At 35.7% G+C, this 19,352-nt stretch overlaps 1 protein-coding gene across 1 annotated transcript; it reads left to right on the top strand.

The window, feature by feature from the left end:
- Window positions 1-8,313: 8,313 nt before the first annotated feature.
- On the top strand, window positions 8,314-14,160 carry LOC146723586 (uncharacterized). Its single transcript, XM_085481604.1, has 2 exons — window positions 8,314-12,077; window positions 12,152-14,160. The coding sequence occupies exon 1, from the start codon at window positions 10,955-10,957 to the stop codon at window positions 11,837-11,839; it is 885 nt and encodes a 294-aa protein (XP_085337730.1). The 5' UTR covers window positions 8,314-10,954; the 3' UTR covers window positions 11,840-12,077; window positions 12,152-14,160.
- The last annotated feature ends 5,192 nt before the right edge of the window (window positions 14,161-19,352 follow it).

Here is a 19,352-nt window from a genome sequence, read left to right on the forward strand (position 1 = left end):
GACAAAAGTACCAGCGCTGTTTATTTTATTGAAAATCGCTATAGTTTAAATTTCTAACCTTCAGATGTTTCCAACGTTGACACAATCCAATGTTTAATAATCGGGAAAATGCTAGAATTTCAACAAATTATTATCATTTTTTTCTAAATGGTTTAATAAATGTTAATATAATTTTGCAACATTTTTTTTTTAAGTTTTAATTACACATGAAAAATTTGAAATAATATTTTTTCATATAATTTGTAAAAGCTTTTTAATAAATGAATCAAACAATTAAAAGGCAATAAGAGCTAATTAAATCAATCAGTAATTTATTAGTGAAAAAATGTATAACATATTAAATAACAGACAAGAATATATAAATTCGAACGTTTCGATCAATTTTATGACCTTCTTCAGCGACAGCAAAATAATCTTAAATTAATAAACTAATATCTTATGTTATATTAATAAGTACAAATTCATCGTTATGATCATCGCTCATCAACAAATATAAATTCATCGCTTGATATTATTTGGTAAAAACAAAGGAATCTGAACGTCAAAACGTATAAATTTATAAATAATATCTATCCTTACAAAAATGTCAATTCAGTTCTTTAGCGTGTATAATTAAAAATAGAGGTTATTAAAATTTAACATAAATTAATTATAAAAGTCATTATACTAAAAATATACAGAGTCAAGATATTTAATTTAAAGCGAAAGCAACGCATTTGTGAAGCATGAGCATTATTTGTATATAATCTATTCCTCAAACCGTCATTATCAAGAGACACGGTAGTGTCTCGCGACCAGTTAAGGGCGTAGCGGAGACACCGTGTATCTTAACGCGAGTCGGACATTTGAGTCTTTATAATATTTCGAATCCTCAATAATGGCTGAAGCAATCGAGTTTATACTAGACTTAATCGATAGATTGAGTTCGAATTATATAATAAAAGTGTCTTTATTTCTGCTCTACGTGATTTGTAAGCAGAGATATATAAATGCAAAGTCGAAATATGAAAAATTTCTATTAAGAAACGTCCCCGTCATCATTATCATCATTATCATCATCATTATCATCATCGACCACGCATACATAGTAGTATCGTGCTACACGTATTCACACGTATACAACACATGCGCACACATATATCACACGTACACAACACATGCAAGATGCATGTAGTGGTAATTTTGTCCATCTTGCACGTTTTACAACAGATGGCGATAGTGGCGCTCCGCTATATCGGCAGCGTGCGGGGTTATGTTGGCTAACTCTCTCTCTCTCTCTCTCTCTCTCTCTCTCTCTCTCTCTCTTTCTCACACACACACGCACACACACACACACTCTCTCATTCTCACTCACTCACTCACTGTTCGTCTTGTGTACTTATTTAGTACATTCATGATCGGCAGCGTGCGGGGTTATGTTGGCTAACTCTCTCTCTCCCTCTCTCTCTCTCTCTCTCTCTCTCTCTCTCTCTTTCTCACACACACACGCACACACACACACACTCTCTCATTCTCACTCACTCACTCACTGTTCGTCTTGTGTACTTATTTAGTACATTCATGATTAAACATCTATATGCATTAATGTGAAATTTACTTACAATTAATTTACTTGAAATATTCAATCTCTAAAGTGTTTATCTTATAAGATAGACAAAAAAATCTGAGTAAATAATAAGAAAAAAAAACAAGGATTATTATTGTCATAATTTTTTATCAATTAAGTACTCTCAACTATCCAATAATTAAATAAATACGTACAAATGTGCGCGCGTGTACACACATACACATATTGATATTAAAGAGATTGAAGGAGAGGAAGGAGAAGATAAAAATTTAAATATTCACATATATTTTCAAATATTATATATGAATTTATAGTTTACATATCTAATTAATAATGAATTTCTAATTATATTAAACATATCAAAATAAAGACATACATGTATTTATCAAATGAATAAAATTATTGAATACAGACTTAAAAAATTTATTAAACATAGACTTAAAAAATTAATTAATTAAACATATTCTAAATTTAGAAAAAATAAACTTTATTTATATATGCAACAGCTTTTTAAACTAAATTTTTAAATTCTATTTTATATTAGACAATTATCTCAATCAACATCTACGTCCACATTAGCTGCACTGCAGACTACCTCTACAGCCACATTATCTGCTCCGCGGATATAGCGTTATGCCAATACGATACATTACATGTACTTACTTACTTGCCTTTACTGTACCAACTCTTGTTCTTTCCACGTAATCATGTTTTTACAGTTATCGTTTGCTGTATATCTTCCAGCAAACTTTATTTCGTGTGAAGTGTATTTAATTAATTAAATCTCTGCGAAAGATTGAGAAGATGAAGGGATAATTCAAACTATGAAGACATGGTTACATGGAAAAGACAAGAGTTGATACAATAATAAAGACATACATGTATTTGTATCCTGCTGGCATAAGGTTATAGAAGTTGATTGAGATTGAAAAATAATAATGAAAATAATAAAAAAAATAAAGACACATGTATTTGTATCGTGCTGGCATAAAGTTATAAAAGTTGATTGAGATTGAAAAATAATAATAAAAATAATTAAAAAAAGGAAATATTCAATCATCATTTAAAAGCATATTTGAAATCTGTAGAATAAACAGTTTTTGCAAAAAATGTGGAGCATTTGAGCTCTAGTAAGTCTAAAAATAAATGTAAACATCAATTAATAATAACTGATGTTATATATATATTATATATATAAACCAATTTGTTGCAATATTCACTATAAAAGGTTGTAAGGGTAAGATGGCTAAAAGTGAATAATTTAAAAGATAGTTAACATAATTTTACATAAACTGAAATATTTCATAAAATAAAATATTTGTAATATTTCGAAGTTTATGTAAGATTATGTAGATACATAAAAATTATACCTTTACAACTTTTTATAGTAAATATTGCGAGGAATCGATTTATATGAGAAAAATTAAGGTAATTCTATTTTGAAAATATAAGTGACCTTTAAATAACCTTGAAAATCGCCGTTTAGGAAAAAGTCTGTGTCAACTTTTTCTTTTTCGAAATCCTGCAACTTTTATCTAAATTTAATAGAAAATGTATAAAAAATGCTCGACATTAGTACACACACACACACATACACACACACACACACACATATGGGTAAATTTATATAAATAGGGTGCTTTAGGAGGAATGATCAGGATTCTAGGATATGATTGTACACATCATTTTAAGCAAAGAAGTTTAGATAAACATGTTTAATAATTGTTTTATTCCGGTCATAAAAATATACAAAAATGAATGATATAATCTCTAAAAACTCACCTTTAAAAAAAGGTAAAAAAAGGCGACCAGTTAAGGGCACGCCATTAACAAAAATTATCCATTGCAAACCCATGTACAATAGAATCCTATCCTATTGCAAACCCATGTAGAATTCTAGGCAAAATTAACCATTGCAAACCCATGTAGAATCGTACCCATTGCAAACCTATGTAGAATCCTATGAAAAATTAACCATTGCAAACTCATGTAGAATCCTATGAAAAATTAACCATTGCAAACCCATGTAGAATAGTATTAAAAATTATCCATTGCAAATATATGTATAATCCTACATAGCAAACCCATGTACAATAAAATTATATGAAAAATTATCGATTATAAACCCATGTACAATTGTAACAAAAGTAATGAAATAAAAAAAAAATTGCGCCAAGTGAAAGTAGAAACTTGTACCAGTGGAAAATTAAAGTTGCAGACATATATAGAGTCGTATAATGAATCAGTAAAAATTTAAATTTGCAAATGTAGAATCGTACCATAAAAAAACTTATCTTTTAAAAAAAAAGATAAACAAGATGCCAAGTCCATGCGCCATGTGAAAAAGAAATAAAAAAATTTTAGTTAAAAAAACTGGGCGCGCTGCTAAGTTTCAAAATTACAATGCACCTTAAAGTAACATTAATTAATTTAAACACAAAACATATTTTAACTGTAATGAGTTTAAAAGTAACAATTTAATTTTAATATTGTTAGAATATTATTTAGCAGCGCTCCCAGTTTTTTTAACTAAAATTTTTTTATTTCTTTTTCACATGGCGCATGGACTTGGCATCTTGTTTATCTTTTTTTTTAAAAGATAAGTTTTTTTATGGTACGATTCTACATTTGCAATTTAAATTTTTACTGATTCATTATACGACTCTATATATGTCTGCAACTTTAATTTTCCACTGGTACAAGTTTCTACTTTCACTTGGCGCAATTTTTTTTTTATTTCATTACTTTTGTTACAATTGTACATGGGTTTATAATCGATAATTTTTCATACAATTCTATTGTACATGGGTTTGCAATGTAGGATTCTACATAAGTTTGCAATGGATAATTTTTAATACAATTCTACATGGGTTTGCAATGGTTAATTTTTCATAGGATTTTACATGAGTTTGCAATGGTTAATTTTTCATAGGATTCTACATAGGTTTGCAATGGGTACGATTCTACATGGGTTTGCAATGGTTAATTTTGCCTAGGATTCTACATGGGTTTGCAATAGGATAGGATTCTACATGGGTTTGCAATGGATAATTTTTGTTAATGGCGTGCCCTTAACTGGTCGCCTTTTTTTACCTTTTTTTAAAGGTGAGTTTTTAGAGATTATATGTGATTGTCGCGAAACGGATCTCTCCCTAATTGTTCTGTTAGGAAGTCGGTTGCGAATCTCGATAACTGCCATTGTTAATATGTCTATAAAATCAATACGAAAATTAACAATGCAGATAAATAAAAATAAAAAAATAGACTTACAGTTAAATCAAGTGAGAAGAAATCTTTGACGTAAAGGTTTTTTATTCTTACCGACGCTTAGTGAACAATACAGAAACATCATAAAAGACATGAATGTTGAACTCTCTTTTTACAGTCTTAACAAATTGAATAAATATATAAAAGTACACAAAGATTCTATTCCAAAATGGTCAAATACCAATGTGATATATAAAATAGATTGTAAAGATTGTAATGCGTCGTATGTTGGTCAGACTAGCAAGAAATTATCTATTAGAATATCTGAACATCAATCTAACATACACAGGAATGTAAAAAAATCTGTAATCACTGGCCATAGATTAAAATATAATTATGAATTTTGTTGGGACGATGTAAAAATACTTGATAAAGAATCACTTTATAACAAAAGATTGATTTCAGAAATGATATTTATAAAAAGACAAAATAACAGTCTCAATTTAAAAACAGACATCGAAGGTTTGCCAATAATTTATGACAATATTATACATGGACTACCTAAGATATGAAAGTTAAATAACATAAACAGCGAACTATTTTTCTCGCTTTGCGGTCGTCTTTCTAAGAGTTTAGAACCATTCGTTATAGCAAGCATGAGCAATCAACATCTGAAAAACCTTTACGTCAAAGATTTCTTCTCACATGATTTAACTGTAAGTCTATTTTTTTATTTTTATTTATCTGCATTGTTAATTTTCGTATTGATTTTATAGACATATTAACAATGGCAGTTATCGAGATTCGCAACCGACTTCCTAACAGAACAATTAGGGAGAGATCCGTTTCGCGACAATCACATATAATCTCTAAAAACTCACCTTTAAAAAAAGGTAAAAAAAGGCGACCAGTTAAGGGCACGCCATTAACAAAAATTATCCATTGCAAACCCATGTAGAATCCTATCCTATTGCAAACCCATGTAGAATCCTAGGCAAAATTAACCATTGCAAACCCATGTAGAATCGTACCCATTGCAAACCTATGTAGAATCCTATGAAAAATTAACCATTGCAAACTCATGTAGAATCCTATGAAAAATTAACCATTGCAAACCCATGTAGAATTGTATTAAAAATTATCCATTGCAAATATATGTAGAATCCTACATTGCAAACCCATGTACAATAGAATTGTATGAAAAATTATCGATTATAAACCCATGTACAATTGTAACAAAAGTAATGAAATAAAAAAAAAATTGCGCCAAGTGAAAGTAGAAACTTGTACCAGTGGAAAATTAAAGTTGCAGACATATATAGAGTCGTATAATGAATCAGTAAAAATTTAAATTTGCAAATGTAGAATCGTACCATAAAAAAACTTATCTTTTAAAAAAAAAGATAAACAAGATGCCAAGTCCATGCGCCATGTGAAAAAGAAATAAAAAAATTTTAGTTAAAAAAACTGGGCGCGCTGCTAAGTTTCAAAATTACAATGCACCTTAAAGTAACATTAATTAATTTAAACACAAAACATATTTTAACTGTAATGAGTTTAAAAGTAACAATTTAATTTTAATATTGTTAGAATATTATTTAGCAGCGCTCCCAGTTTTTTTAACTAAAATTTTTTTATTTCTTTTTCACATGGCGCATGGACTTGGCATCTTATTTATCTTTTTTTTTAAAAGATAAGTTTTTTTATGGTACGATTCTACATTTGCAAATTTAAATTTTTACTGATTCATTATACGACTCTATATATGTCTGCAACTTTAATTTTCCACTGGTACAAGTTTCTACTTTCACTTGGCGCAATTTTTTTTTTATTTCATTACTTTTGTTACAATTGTACATGGGTTTATAATCGATAATTTTTCATACAATTCTATTGTACATGGGTTTGCAATGTAGGATTCTACATAAGTTTGCAATGGATAATTTTTAATACAATTCTACATGGGTTTGCAATGGTTAATTTTTCATAGGATTTTTCATGAGTTTGCAATGGTTAATTTTTCATAGGATTCTACATAGGTTTGCAATGGGTACGATTCTACATGGGTTTGCAATGGTTAATTTTGCCTAGGATTCTACATGGGTTTGCAATAGGATAGGATTCTACATGGGTTTGCAATGGATAATTTTTGTTAATGGCGTGTCCTTAACTGGTCGCCTTTTTTTACCTTTTTTTAAAGGTGAGTTTTTAGAGATTATATGTGATTGTCGCGAAACGGATCTCTCCCTAATTGTTCTGTTAGGAAGTCGGTTGCGAATCTCGATAACTGCCATTGTTAATATGTCTATAAAATCAATACGAAAATTAACAATGCAGATAAATAAAAATAAAAAAATAGACTTACAGTTAAATCATGTGAGAAGAAATCTTTGACGTAAAGGTTTTTCAGATGTTGATTGCTCATGCTTGCTATAACGAATGGTTCTAAACTCTTAGAAAGACGACCGCAAAGCGAGAAAAATAGTTCGCTGTTTATGTTATTTAACTTTCATATCTTAGGTAGTCCATGTATAATATTGTCATAAATTATTGGCAAACCTTCGATGTCTGTTTTTAAATTGAGACTGTTATTTTGTCTTTTTATAAATATCATTTCTGAAATCAATCTTTTGTTATAAAGTGATTCTTTATCAAGTATTTTTACATCGTCCCAACAAAATTCATAATTATATTTTAATCTATGGCCAGTGATTACAGATTTTTTTACATTCCTGTGTATGTTAGATTGATGTTCAGATATTCTAATAGATAATTTCTTGCTAGTCTGACCAACATACGACGCATTACAATCTTTACAATCTATTTTATATATCACATTGGTATTTGAACATTTTGGAATAGAATCTTTGTGTACTTTTATATATTTATTCAATTTGTTAAGACTGTAAAAAGAGAGTTCAACATTCATGTCTTTTATGATGTTTCTGTATTGTTCACTAAGCGTCGGTAAGAATAAAAAACCTTTACGTCAAAGATTTCTTCTCACTTGATTTAACTGTAAGTCTATTTTTTTATTTTTATTTATCTGCATTGTTAATTTTCGTATTGATTTTATAGACATATTAACAATGGCAGTTATCGAGATTCGCAACCGACTTCCTAACAGAACAATTAGGGAGAGATCCGTTTCGCGACAATCACATATAACGACGGTTTGAGGAATAGATTATATACAAATAATGCTCATGCTTCACAAATTTCGCTTTAAATTAAATATCTTGACTCTGTATATTTTTAGTATAATGACTTTTATAATTAATTTATGTTAAATTTTAATAACCTCTATTTTTAATTATACACGCTAAAGAACTGAATTGACATTTTTGTAAGGATAGATATTATTTATAAATTTATACGTTTTGACGTTAAGATTCCTTTGTTTTTACCAAATAATATCAAGCGATGAATTTATATTTGTTGATGAGCGATGATCATAACGATGAATTTGTACTTATTAATATAACATAAGATATTAGTTTATTAATTTAAGATTATTTTGCTGTCACTGAAGAAGGCCATAAAATTGATCAAAACGTTCGAATTTATTCTTGTCTGTTATTTAATATGTTATACATCTTTTCACTAATAAATTACTGATTGATTTAATTAGCTTTTATTGCCTTTTGTTTGATATTTTTTCGATATTTTTAATGTAATATAATCGAATAATAGTAACTTTCTATAATCTTAGCAAAATATAATGTATCAAAATGGGCTAATTAAGAGCCGAGCAAGGGAATTGATACGCAAAATAATGTGATACGGAAAAAACACTGAAAATTACACTCAATTGAGTGTTATTTGTGGGGAAAAACACTCAAAAAACACTTATTTTAAGTCTTATTGTGCAACCGGCGCGCGAAAAATCGCTCTTTACGCATATGATGGGATTTTAGAAAGAGCTTCCTTTCCACGCACCGGTCACACAAATATCGTAGCTAATATGTGCGGGTCATAAATCGGCCGATCGTGCGGATTGTCACACTTGGCTTCGCCTCGTGCGCCAAACTTTCTCACTCTCGGCCGATTTACGATTCCCTGCACTTGTTAGCTAATATACTATTTCGAACGCTCAACCTGAAAGTGACATTCAACTTGAGAGTGACACTCAGTTTTTCGAGGGTTACTCTCAACTTGAATCTTAACTCAAGTGTCATTCTCAATTTGAGAGTTAATTTGAGTGTTACTCTCAAGTTGAAATTAACACTCAAATTAATTCTCAAATTGAGAATAACACTAAAGTTAAGAATAACACTAAATTTGTACTTTTATTTATTTCTGAAAGGGTTATTGCACTAAAATATAAGATGAAAATAAACAGGATACACAATTCATTGAAAAAATTGCAGTGGCAAGTTACGCAATCTAAAATAAAATATTAGTTTAATATATTTAACAGTCATATATAAAGAATATTTAATACTATTTATGAACATTTTTGTTAACAAATTGTTTATTATGACCATTAAATGCATAAAAATAATAATGTATATACATAAAAAGCAAACCTGAAATAAGAATAAAATAAAATTAAATGCTTTTATATAAAAAATCATACAGTCTTTTATTTTATAAAAATTTAAACTTTTAGATATTATCTTACTAATTACATTAACTTTTTTAAAATTAAAATCAATATAGTCAAAGAGGCCAATATAAGGAGCATTAAATAGAATGTTAGAATCAGAAATATATTTAATATATTCTACAAGCATTGTTAAACCGAAAAAATATCAATCGAATCGGATAAACTGTAAATTTACCGAATCTTACATACCTGTAAAAGAATTATCTAGACGGTTCGACTGCATGCAGTCTTCTTCAGTGTTACATAAATTATCAAATCATACCTTAAACGTTATTACATTACGTTAATATCCTATCAAATTAATAATGTTAGAAATGTGTCACGTGTCGCAATGTGTCATGTCTGATGTTTCGTCTTTTGTGTAGAGATCGCTCTTAAGCTATAAAATACTTCTCGTGAAACTTCTTCGTTTTTTTGCGAGAAATGATTAATAACGATATGCACTGCGTACAATCAAGTCAATTAATAATCGGTCACAATTTATAAAATTTTACGTAATTGTTTGGCTTACTTTTAAATCTCTTTGTGCTGATTTCATGTTTTTTTTTATTTTTTATATAAAAACTTTATAACTGTTAGTTCGGTAAAATATCTCATTTCCAACTGTATCAAGTCAATAAACTAAGAGTGTTTATATATATTAAGTTATTATGTCACGCGGGCGGGGGGGCTTATCAGCAGATAAGCTTATCTTATCAGCTCAGGTTACCTGATAAAGAGCTCATGTTACCTTATATGTTTATAAACAAAAGATAAACATTCCAGCGATATTTATTAAAAGATAAGATAAACATTCCAGCAATATCTATTACAAAAGGACTGCCGCTGCCGACAATCAGGGGGAGGGGGGGGGTTGCGTTTCTTCTCCTCATACGTTATCTGTATATTTCTAAGAAATATAATCAAATTTTAAGAAGGGCCACCGCTTGGCATGCGCCGACAAACAAGGGGGTTGCGTTTCTTCCCCCATACGTTATCTGTATATTTCTAAGAAATATAATTAAATTCTAAGAAGGGCTGCCGCTTGGATCCGAGCGCCGACAATCAAGGGGTTGATACATGATCTATACGTTATCTGTATAATTCTAAAAAATATCAGCGGGTAAAGTTTCAGGGCGAACAAGTTGCTGCCTGCAACCTCGCCGCTTGCGACCTCGCTGCCTGCAACCTCGCCGCTTACGACCTCGCTGCCTGCAACCTCGCCGCTTGCGGCCTCGCTGCCTGCGACATGTTTTTGCATGGGATTGCATATCACCCTCGCGATACCTCCCCAATAAGCGGCGATTCTTTATTGTTTATCTTAGGAAGAAATACCAGCGCCGATAACCAGCGGCTGCAGGAATTTATAAACAAAACAAGCGCCGAAAATTTACGTCATCTAAATTTTTCTCGTTCATACGTTGACGAACAAAGGGTTGATCGGAATATATAATGAGGACCAATGCCGCTGCCGGGCCATAGTACCACTGGCGAACGCATGCTTTCCTCAAGGAAAAATAGCTGTGAGAAAAAAGTTTAGTGTGCAATTAAAGTAGTTATTTCTGTGCAGTACAAGTGAATTTTTTACAAAAATGGAGAACGCAGAACATATTGAGCGCGACCTATTGGAGCATTCCCGCCAAGTCGCCACCTTGAGCGAATATTTCGGATGGCTGCAAGAGTGCGAACGGTTTATCGAAGAGCTGGAAGAACGCAGCCGTGCCAAGCGTCCGCGTCTCTCGATTGGACATAGGCAATCTCTCGTGGCAAGAATAGCGCGACTCGAGGGTGCGAAGGTGCGCTTGCAGAGACGGTATGTCGGTGAATTCATGCCTGGATTCAGCGGCGGCGGCGGATTTAGTGGTGGCAGCAATAACGTGCAAAGACTCGTTTGGCGCGAAATCGATACGGCGTTCGATAGCCGTATACTTACCGGTGCAGTAATTAACGCAGATTATATCGAACCGCGTCAATTTTTGGAAAATGCCAAAGACATTGTAGTCGAGAACGTGGAGAATGTGCTACAAAGACACGTCAGTATAAAAGTGAACACTGTTTTCAACGGCGAATTTGTGTCCGGTGACAAGCGCGCCAATAAAAGTATCAATACAAGAAACTTTGAACTCTTTCGCACGTCCGATGTACGCGAGTGGTACGAGCGCCGCGTAATCGAGCCCACGCTAGCATCGCTAGAAGAGTTCCAGGAACGCGATAGCGGCTGGGCATTGTCGCGGATAATAGATTTGACTGTGAATATCAACAAGTATAATCCTATGCGCGCGGGATGTCGTATCACATTACCGCAAAAAATTATGGTAAAAAGAGCGGTTGTTAAAGTGCGATCAGCGGACAATGCGTGTTTCGCATGGTCAGTGGTGGCCGCTCTGTACCCCACTGATATACATGTAAATCGGGAATCCTCTTATCCGCATTACACCACAGTGCTGAATGTCCAAAACATTGAGTTTCTCCAGTGACTGTGAATCAAATAAAAAACTTTGAACTGGCAAACGACATCTCCGTAAACGTGTACATCATCGACAACGAGAACATCGTCCCGCTACGTCTTTCGGAAAAAAAGAAAGACAGACACGTTAATCTGCTGTACGTAGAAGACGAAAACAGCGTCGGGCATTTTGTTTTGATAAAAAATCTGTCTCGCCTCGTGAGCTCACAACTGAGCAAACACAAATGTAGAAAATTTATTTGCGATCGGTAAGTATATATATATTTATTACACGTAAATTATATTAAAAATAATTTTAAATAAATTTTTTTATTTTTTACAGATGCCTACATTATTTCTATTCTGAGGACCAGTTGCAGGCGCATACGGAAGATTGCGGAAAACTAAACGACTGCGCTATTCGGTTACCGAGCGACAAGGACAAGTGGCTCAGCTTCGACAACTACACGAGGAAGGAGCGACTGCCGTTTGTGGTGTACGCCGACCTCGAGTGTGTTTTGACAAAGACCGAAGATGTCAAAAATGATCAACACCATCAAGTATTCAGCATTGCGTATTACGTACAGTGTTCGTATGACAGTTCGTTGTCCACATACACTTCCCGCCATAGTGTCGATTGCGTCGCGTAATTCGCCAAACAGCTTAAAAATTTAGCAATCCGCGTAAAAAATATTTTAACGACCAATGTCCCCATAATAAATTTAACGCCTGACGAATGGGCAAAATTTCGCAGCGCAACACATTGTCATATATGCGAAAAACCGTTTGACAAAGACGATACACGCGTTCGCGATCATTGCCACCTCACCGGGCGGTACAGAGGCCCCGCGCACTCAAATTGTAACTTAAATTACAAAGAATCATTTTGTATTCCTATAGTCTTTCACAATCTGTCCGACTACGACGCGCATTTCATTATCGAGGACATAGCCACAGCGTTCGAAGGGGAAATCGAATTACTGCCGATAACAAAGGAAAAATATATATCATTCTCGAAAACTGTTAGATTGACACAAGACAACAATGCAAAAAATTATATCAAATTACGCTTTATCGATTTGTATAAGTTTCTCAGTGCTAGTCTTGACAAATTAGCGTCATTTTTGGATAAAGATAAACTAAAAATTTTACATTCGGAATATCAAAATTTAACTAGTAAAAAATTCAATTTATTGACACAAAAGGGTGTCTTTCCATACGAATACATAGACTGCGTGGACAGAAATTACAAGACACACGTTTACCGCCGCGCGATTCTCATTTTACAGTTCCCTGACCGGCGACACAGTATCCGAGAGTGATTACGCGCACGCTGAGACCGTCTGGAGCCGATTTTCCCTTCGAACGCTAGGCGAATATAGCGATTTATATTTAAAAATTGATGTCTTGTTATTGGCAGACATATTTGGAAATTTTCGCGACAGTTATATAAAAAGTTATGAACTCGATCCCGCGTATTATTATACTCTCCCCGGATATACATGGGACGCCATGTTAAAACATACAAATATAAAATTTGAATTATTAACAGACATTAACATAGTAATGTTTGTTGAACGAGGTATACGCGGCGGCCTTAGTCAATGTTCAAGTCGATACGCACAGGCAAATAACAAGTACATGCAATCGTACGACCCATCGAAACCTTCATCGTACCTCATGTATTTTGATGTAAATAATTTGTACGGATGGGCAATGTGTCAACCATTGCCATATGCCGATTTTCTGTGGGTCGACGATGTATCAAATTTTGACATATCTATCGCGTTTGATTCACCTATAAGCTATGTTCTCGAAGTAGATTTAGAGTATCCGCAGCATCTTCATGACGCGCACATTGACCTACCGTTTTGCCCGACGCGCAATAAGCCGCCCGGCAAGCGGGAGTATAAACTCCTCGCAACGCTTTACGATAAGAAGCGCTACGTAATACACTATCGTAATCTGCAGCAGTGCACGCGCCACGGGCTACGCATAACAAAAATATATCGCATACTACAATTCACGCAGTCAGCGTGGCTTCAAAAATACATCGAACTCAACACACAGTTTAGAACACGAGCGAAAAACGATTTTGAAAAAAATTTATATAAAGTGATGAATAACGCGGTATTCGGCCAGACAATGGAAAATGTGCGCAATCATATGGATGTAAAATTATTAACAAAATGAGACGAACGGTACGGTGCGGAGGCAATGATCGCGAAACCAAATTTTCATAGTACAAGCATATTTTCGAAAAAATTAGTTGCCATAGAATTACGCAAACTCGAAGTTAAATTCTACAAACCAATCTACGTCGGCATGTGCATACTCGACGTATCAAAAGTATGTCTTTATGAACTTCACTACGAATACATGTCACCGCTCTATCGTGACAATTGAAGAGTAATGTACACCGACACGGATAGTTTAATATATCAAATTAAATGTCAGGATGTCTATGAAAATTTGAAACGCGACATCGCTCGATTCGATACCAACGATTACGCCGCGAATAATGTGTACGGTATACCGCTCGCGAATAAAAAGGTGCCGGGTCTGATGAAAGATGAGAATAACGGCGCGATAATGACCGAATTCGTCGGGCTTAGAGCAAAAATGTATGCTTTGCGGGTGGATGGTAAAAAGGACACTAAAAAGGCAAAAGGTGTCAAAAGTAACGTCGTAGCGCGTAGTATAACATTCGACGATTATACGCGCTGTCTTAATGACGAGATTGAAATGACGCGTCAGCAGTCATGTATAAGATCGAAATTGCATAAAGTGTATATCATCAGCGAGACAAAAATTGCTCTAAGTCCCTACGACGACAAGCGGTATGTCGTACCTGATTCGACCGACACCTTGCCGTGGGGACATTATAGAATACCGTTGTAAATAAATTATATTGTAAGGACGTATTAATGGGAATTATATATTTTTTGTTATATATTTCATATATGTTATACAATATATATATTATGTTATACAATGATTGAATAAAATACATTAAATAACATTGTTTTTATGTATCCAAGAGTTGTGCGAACTGTCGAATCCCAGCCATTTCACATAAACCTCGTCACCCCTCCTGCGCAGTATTTTCTCCACGAGGTACACATCCGGATAATTTGCGCGATGCAGCTCATGCTCGTAAAACGCTCCAGCGATAGATGTCTTGCGATAATCCTCGAGTAGATATGTTACGGGATTAGTATGCTGCACTTTAACAATCTTAAACACCTCGGTTGTCCAATTTGGCGTGTATCCCTTCTCGAAAAGTTGTTTGTACTTGCTGACGCGTACCTGATCACCTACTTTGAACTTTGCCGGGCCCGCGATTTTTACACGATTGTACACGGTAGCCAAGAGTCTTTCGGCAATCGCGGGGGTAACGTCAGCGGGTCGCATACCAATCGTTCGATACTTGCGTCCATTGTAATCTGATACGAGGCGTGGCAGCATGTCGAATCACTTGTAAGTACCATTCAGCGTAAACATCTTCCACATGTCGTTCTTTAGCGTGCGATTGAATCGCTCGACGACCGACGCCTTCAATATCGAATATGTAGAATAGTGATTAATGTCATGTCTTTGCATAAGTCGTTGCACATTGGCGTTGTAAATTTTTTTTCCGTTATTGGTTTGCATGTTTTTTGGGCATCTCTTGCTATCCCGAATTATCTCGGCGATTGCGTCAGCTGTCTCGCTTCCTCCTTTACTCTTGAGTGGTACAGCCCACGCATACTTGCTCAACACATCGATGATGGTGAGTATGTAGTGGTAACCTCTGTTGAAACGAGAGTACGGACGCATCTCGACAATGTCGGCTTGCCACAGATCATCGTATCCTCGCACTATGACATGTCTTCGAGGGAAATTTTTTCTTGCTGACGCGTGCAACTCGTTTACCAACTGTCGTTTCTTCAAACTATATTGCTCGTTGTTATTTTCACTATTCATTCTCGTTCTTTTGGGTTCTTTCAGGTTCGTGCCTTGTTGTTTTGGGTTCTTTTGCGTTCGTGCCTTGTTGTTTCGGGTTCTTTTGCGTTCGTGCCGCGTTCTTTCGGGTTCTTTCGGGTTAAATTCTCGTTCTTTCGGGTTCGTGCCTCGTTGTTTCGGGTTCTTTTGCGTTCGTGCCTCGTTGTTTCAAGTTCTTTCAGGTTAGATTCTCGTTGTTTTGGGTTTATTCGGGTTTGTGCCTCGTTGTTTTGGGTTCTTTCGGGTTCGTGCCTCGTTGTTTCGGGTTTTTTCGAATTAAACTCTCGTTGTTTCGGGTTTTTTCGGGTTCGTGCCTCGTTGTTTCGGGTTTTTTTTGCGTTCGTGCCTCCTTCTTTCGGGTTAAATTCTCGTTGTTTTGGGTTCGTGCCTCGTTCTTTTGGATTAAATTCTCGTTGTTTCGAGTTCTTTCGGGTTCTTTTGCGTTCGTGCCTCGTTCTTTTGGGTTTTTTCGAGTTCGTGCCTCGTTGTTTCGGGTTTTTTCGGGTTCGTGCCTCGTTGTTTCGGGTCTTTAGCGTTCTTTCGAGTTAAATTCTCGTTCTTTCGGGTTTGTGCCTCGTTCTTTCGGGTTCTTTTGCGTTCTTTCGGGTTAGATTCTTGTTCTTTTGGGTTTTTTCGGGTTTGTGGCTCGTTGTTTCGGGTTCGTGCCTCGTTGTTTCGAGTTCTTTTGCGTTCTTTTGGGTTAGATTCTCGTTCTTTCGGGTTTTTTTGAGTTCGTGCCTCCTTTTTTCGGGTTAAATTCTCGTTGTTTCGGGTTCGTGCCTCGTTCTTTTGGATTAAATTCTTGTTGTTTCGAGTTCTTTCGGGTTCGTTCACGTTTGTGCCTCGTTGTTTCGGGTTCGTGCCTCGTTATTTCGGGTTCGTTCTTTCGGGTTCTTTCGCGTTCGTTCACTCACGTCCTTGGCTCATTCGAAAATCGTTCCTGACTCAATCACAGCCTCGTCCCAAGTCGTTTCTGATCCGTTCGTAGCCCGCCTTGGCCCGTTCGCAGCCCTTACTGAGTTGTTGATAGCCTTGTATGTAACCTTTAAGGACTTGTTCGTAGCCTCGTTCGCAGCCTTGCTTGACATGTTCGTAACCTCGATCGTAGCGGTTGCGTCTACCACCGTTTCTAGGTCGTTCACTGCTGCTTCCAGGTCGGTCACTGATGCCATTCATTGTTGTTTGGTAGCACGCTGATAATCCTTCGTAGCTGTTCAACAACTGTTTGCAACCACTCGAGAATTCCTTCTAGACGTTTCTGAGCCAACCGCTCATTAGAGGCCTGTGTCTGAGGTAGTGTTTGGCGCACGCAGAAGCTCTTTTATCGCAGTTTCCAACGCTCGTACATCCTTCTCTAACGCAGCCAGCTTCTCATCTGACTCTTTCTGTTGGATCATCAATGTTTTAAAGCACTCTTCCAGGTACAATTTGTTGACGACATCGGTATCCGCCTCAGGTTGCGCTACACGGCGAATCTTGCGCGATCTCGCGTCATAATCTGTAGCGACGCGATGCAGAGCGTTTTTGCGCACGCATTTTCTAATCAATCTATACCATTGATCGTTTGTGCCAGGGGTTGCATCATTTCTCCTCTCGAATAATCCAAATTTATTGATAGACATTTTTTCAATGCTTTGTAAAGTGTCACACGATGAACTGAATAGATTATCGGGACCCTTGTTTAATTTATAATAATGCCCGCTTCCCGCAGTTCCTCGATAATCGACAAGATCTCGTTGTCATGCGCGTTGTTGCCAGCTTGGTGCGAAGCATCGAGCAATCGTAGGCGATCCACTAGCTCGTTGGGGTCGTCCCAGTGCACGTAATCAATCTTATTGTTGGTTAGCGTCATAGCGCGAGGCATTCCCATGCCAGATTTTGGGTCGTTTGATTCCACCCGCGTCAACGGTGCGATTATATATTTGTACTTGTCCTCCTTGCTACTCTTCACACGGCCTTGCACATCAAAATTGCGTTTATGCGCATTTGTCGCCAATAATATACGAGGTGTGTTTAAAAAGTATCGCGAATTTTGAATTTCCGCGGGTTACGTATATTCGATTTTCGATTTTTTTGTGGCGTTATGTTGATACTCATGTTTCTCATTTATGCCGACAAGTACGGCCATTTTGAATGTTCAGTTAATTTTTGACAGCTGCTTTGCTTGCACGTGTTTTGGCTCGTCTTCGATTTTTGCCTATTCCAAAAAATGGATCAAAGAATCTGTATCAAATTTTGTGTGTTGTGAACCCATGATTCGTCACCAGTTATGACCCTCTGGAGCAAATTTGGGTAGTCGCGGACAGTGTCCAACATCTCCTGAGCAATGTTAATGCGATGCTGTTTTTGGTCGAAATTGAGCAATTTTGGTACGAATTTCGCGGCGACCCGTGTCATGCCCAAATCATTGGTAAAAATCGAATGGCACGAGCCAATCGATATGTTTAGGTCCTCAGCAACTTCTCTAACGGTGATTCGACGATTGACCAATACTATTTTCTTCACTTCATCAATGTTTTCGTCTGTTGTTGACGTGCTCGGGCGTCCGGCACGCTCTTCGTCGTTCACATCTTCTCGGCCCTCGGAAAACATTTTATACCACCGATAAACGTTGCTTCGGTCTAAAGTAGCTTCACCATATGCCACAGTCAACATTCGGAATGCGTCCGCGCACTTAATTTTGTTTTTCACACAAAATTTGATACAGATTCTTTGATCCATTTTTTGGAATAGGCAAAAATCGAAGACGAGCCAAAACACGTGCAAGCAAAGCAGCTGTCAAAAATTAACTGAACATTCAAAATGGCCGTACTTATCGGCATAAATGAGAAACATGAGTACCAACATAACGCCACAAAAAAATCGAAAATCGAATATACGTAACCCGCGGAAATTCAAAATTCGCGATACTTTTTGAACACACCTCGTATGTTTGTATTTTTGCAAATCATCCTCCTGGTAATTAGGTTTTTTCTTGAAGATCAATTCGTACAATCCGGGCGTTCCAATGTACCGCGTGTCGCCTATGATTATATTGTCATCTTTGTCAATCGCGAATCGCTTGTTTCCGATGAGCATTTTATTCTCGTCGAAATAGACTCCGTATACATTATCAATTTCTTTCTTCTCATCAGCACCGAGGAGAGCGTCCATGTACTTTTGTCCTAATGGCCCCCAATCCTTTCGCATCATTTGTAGACCTTCCGACGATCTTAACCAGTGTCGAAGGGATATTTCGGGCGGGTTACGCGTGATTTCGAAAACATTTTCGTCTACGAGTGTTTTGGGTATCACAGGTTGTGCGTTTTTCGGTGTAGATGTTGTCGGCAATGAAACGTCCAATGGTTTCGACATATCATATTTTCTTTTTTTCAATGTCTCCTCCTCTTTATATCGCTTGATGGTTTTATGTTTTCTCTTTTTCGGTGTCTTCCTCTCATACCATGTCTCAATCTTCACACCGTTGTCGTTGTCGTCGTCGGTGTTAGGCTCGTTTTTCACCAAAATCGTCGCGTTGTCGACAGTCTTTTGTAGCGGCTCGATAATAGGTTTAAAGTGAG

This window comes from Nylanderia fulva, unplaced genomic scaffold (assembly GCF_048542155.1).
Source record: "Nylanderia fulva isolate GAGA-0341 unplaced genomic scaffold, ASM4854215v1 Scaffold184, whole genome shotgun sequence".
Classification (NCBI taxonomy): Eukaryota; Metazoa; Arthropoda; class Insecta; order Hymenoptera; family Formicidae; genus Nylanderia; species Nylanderia fulva.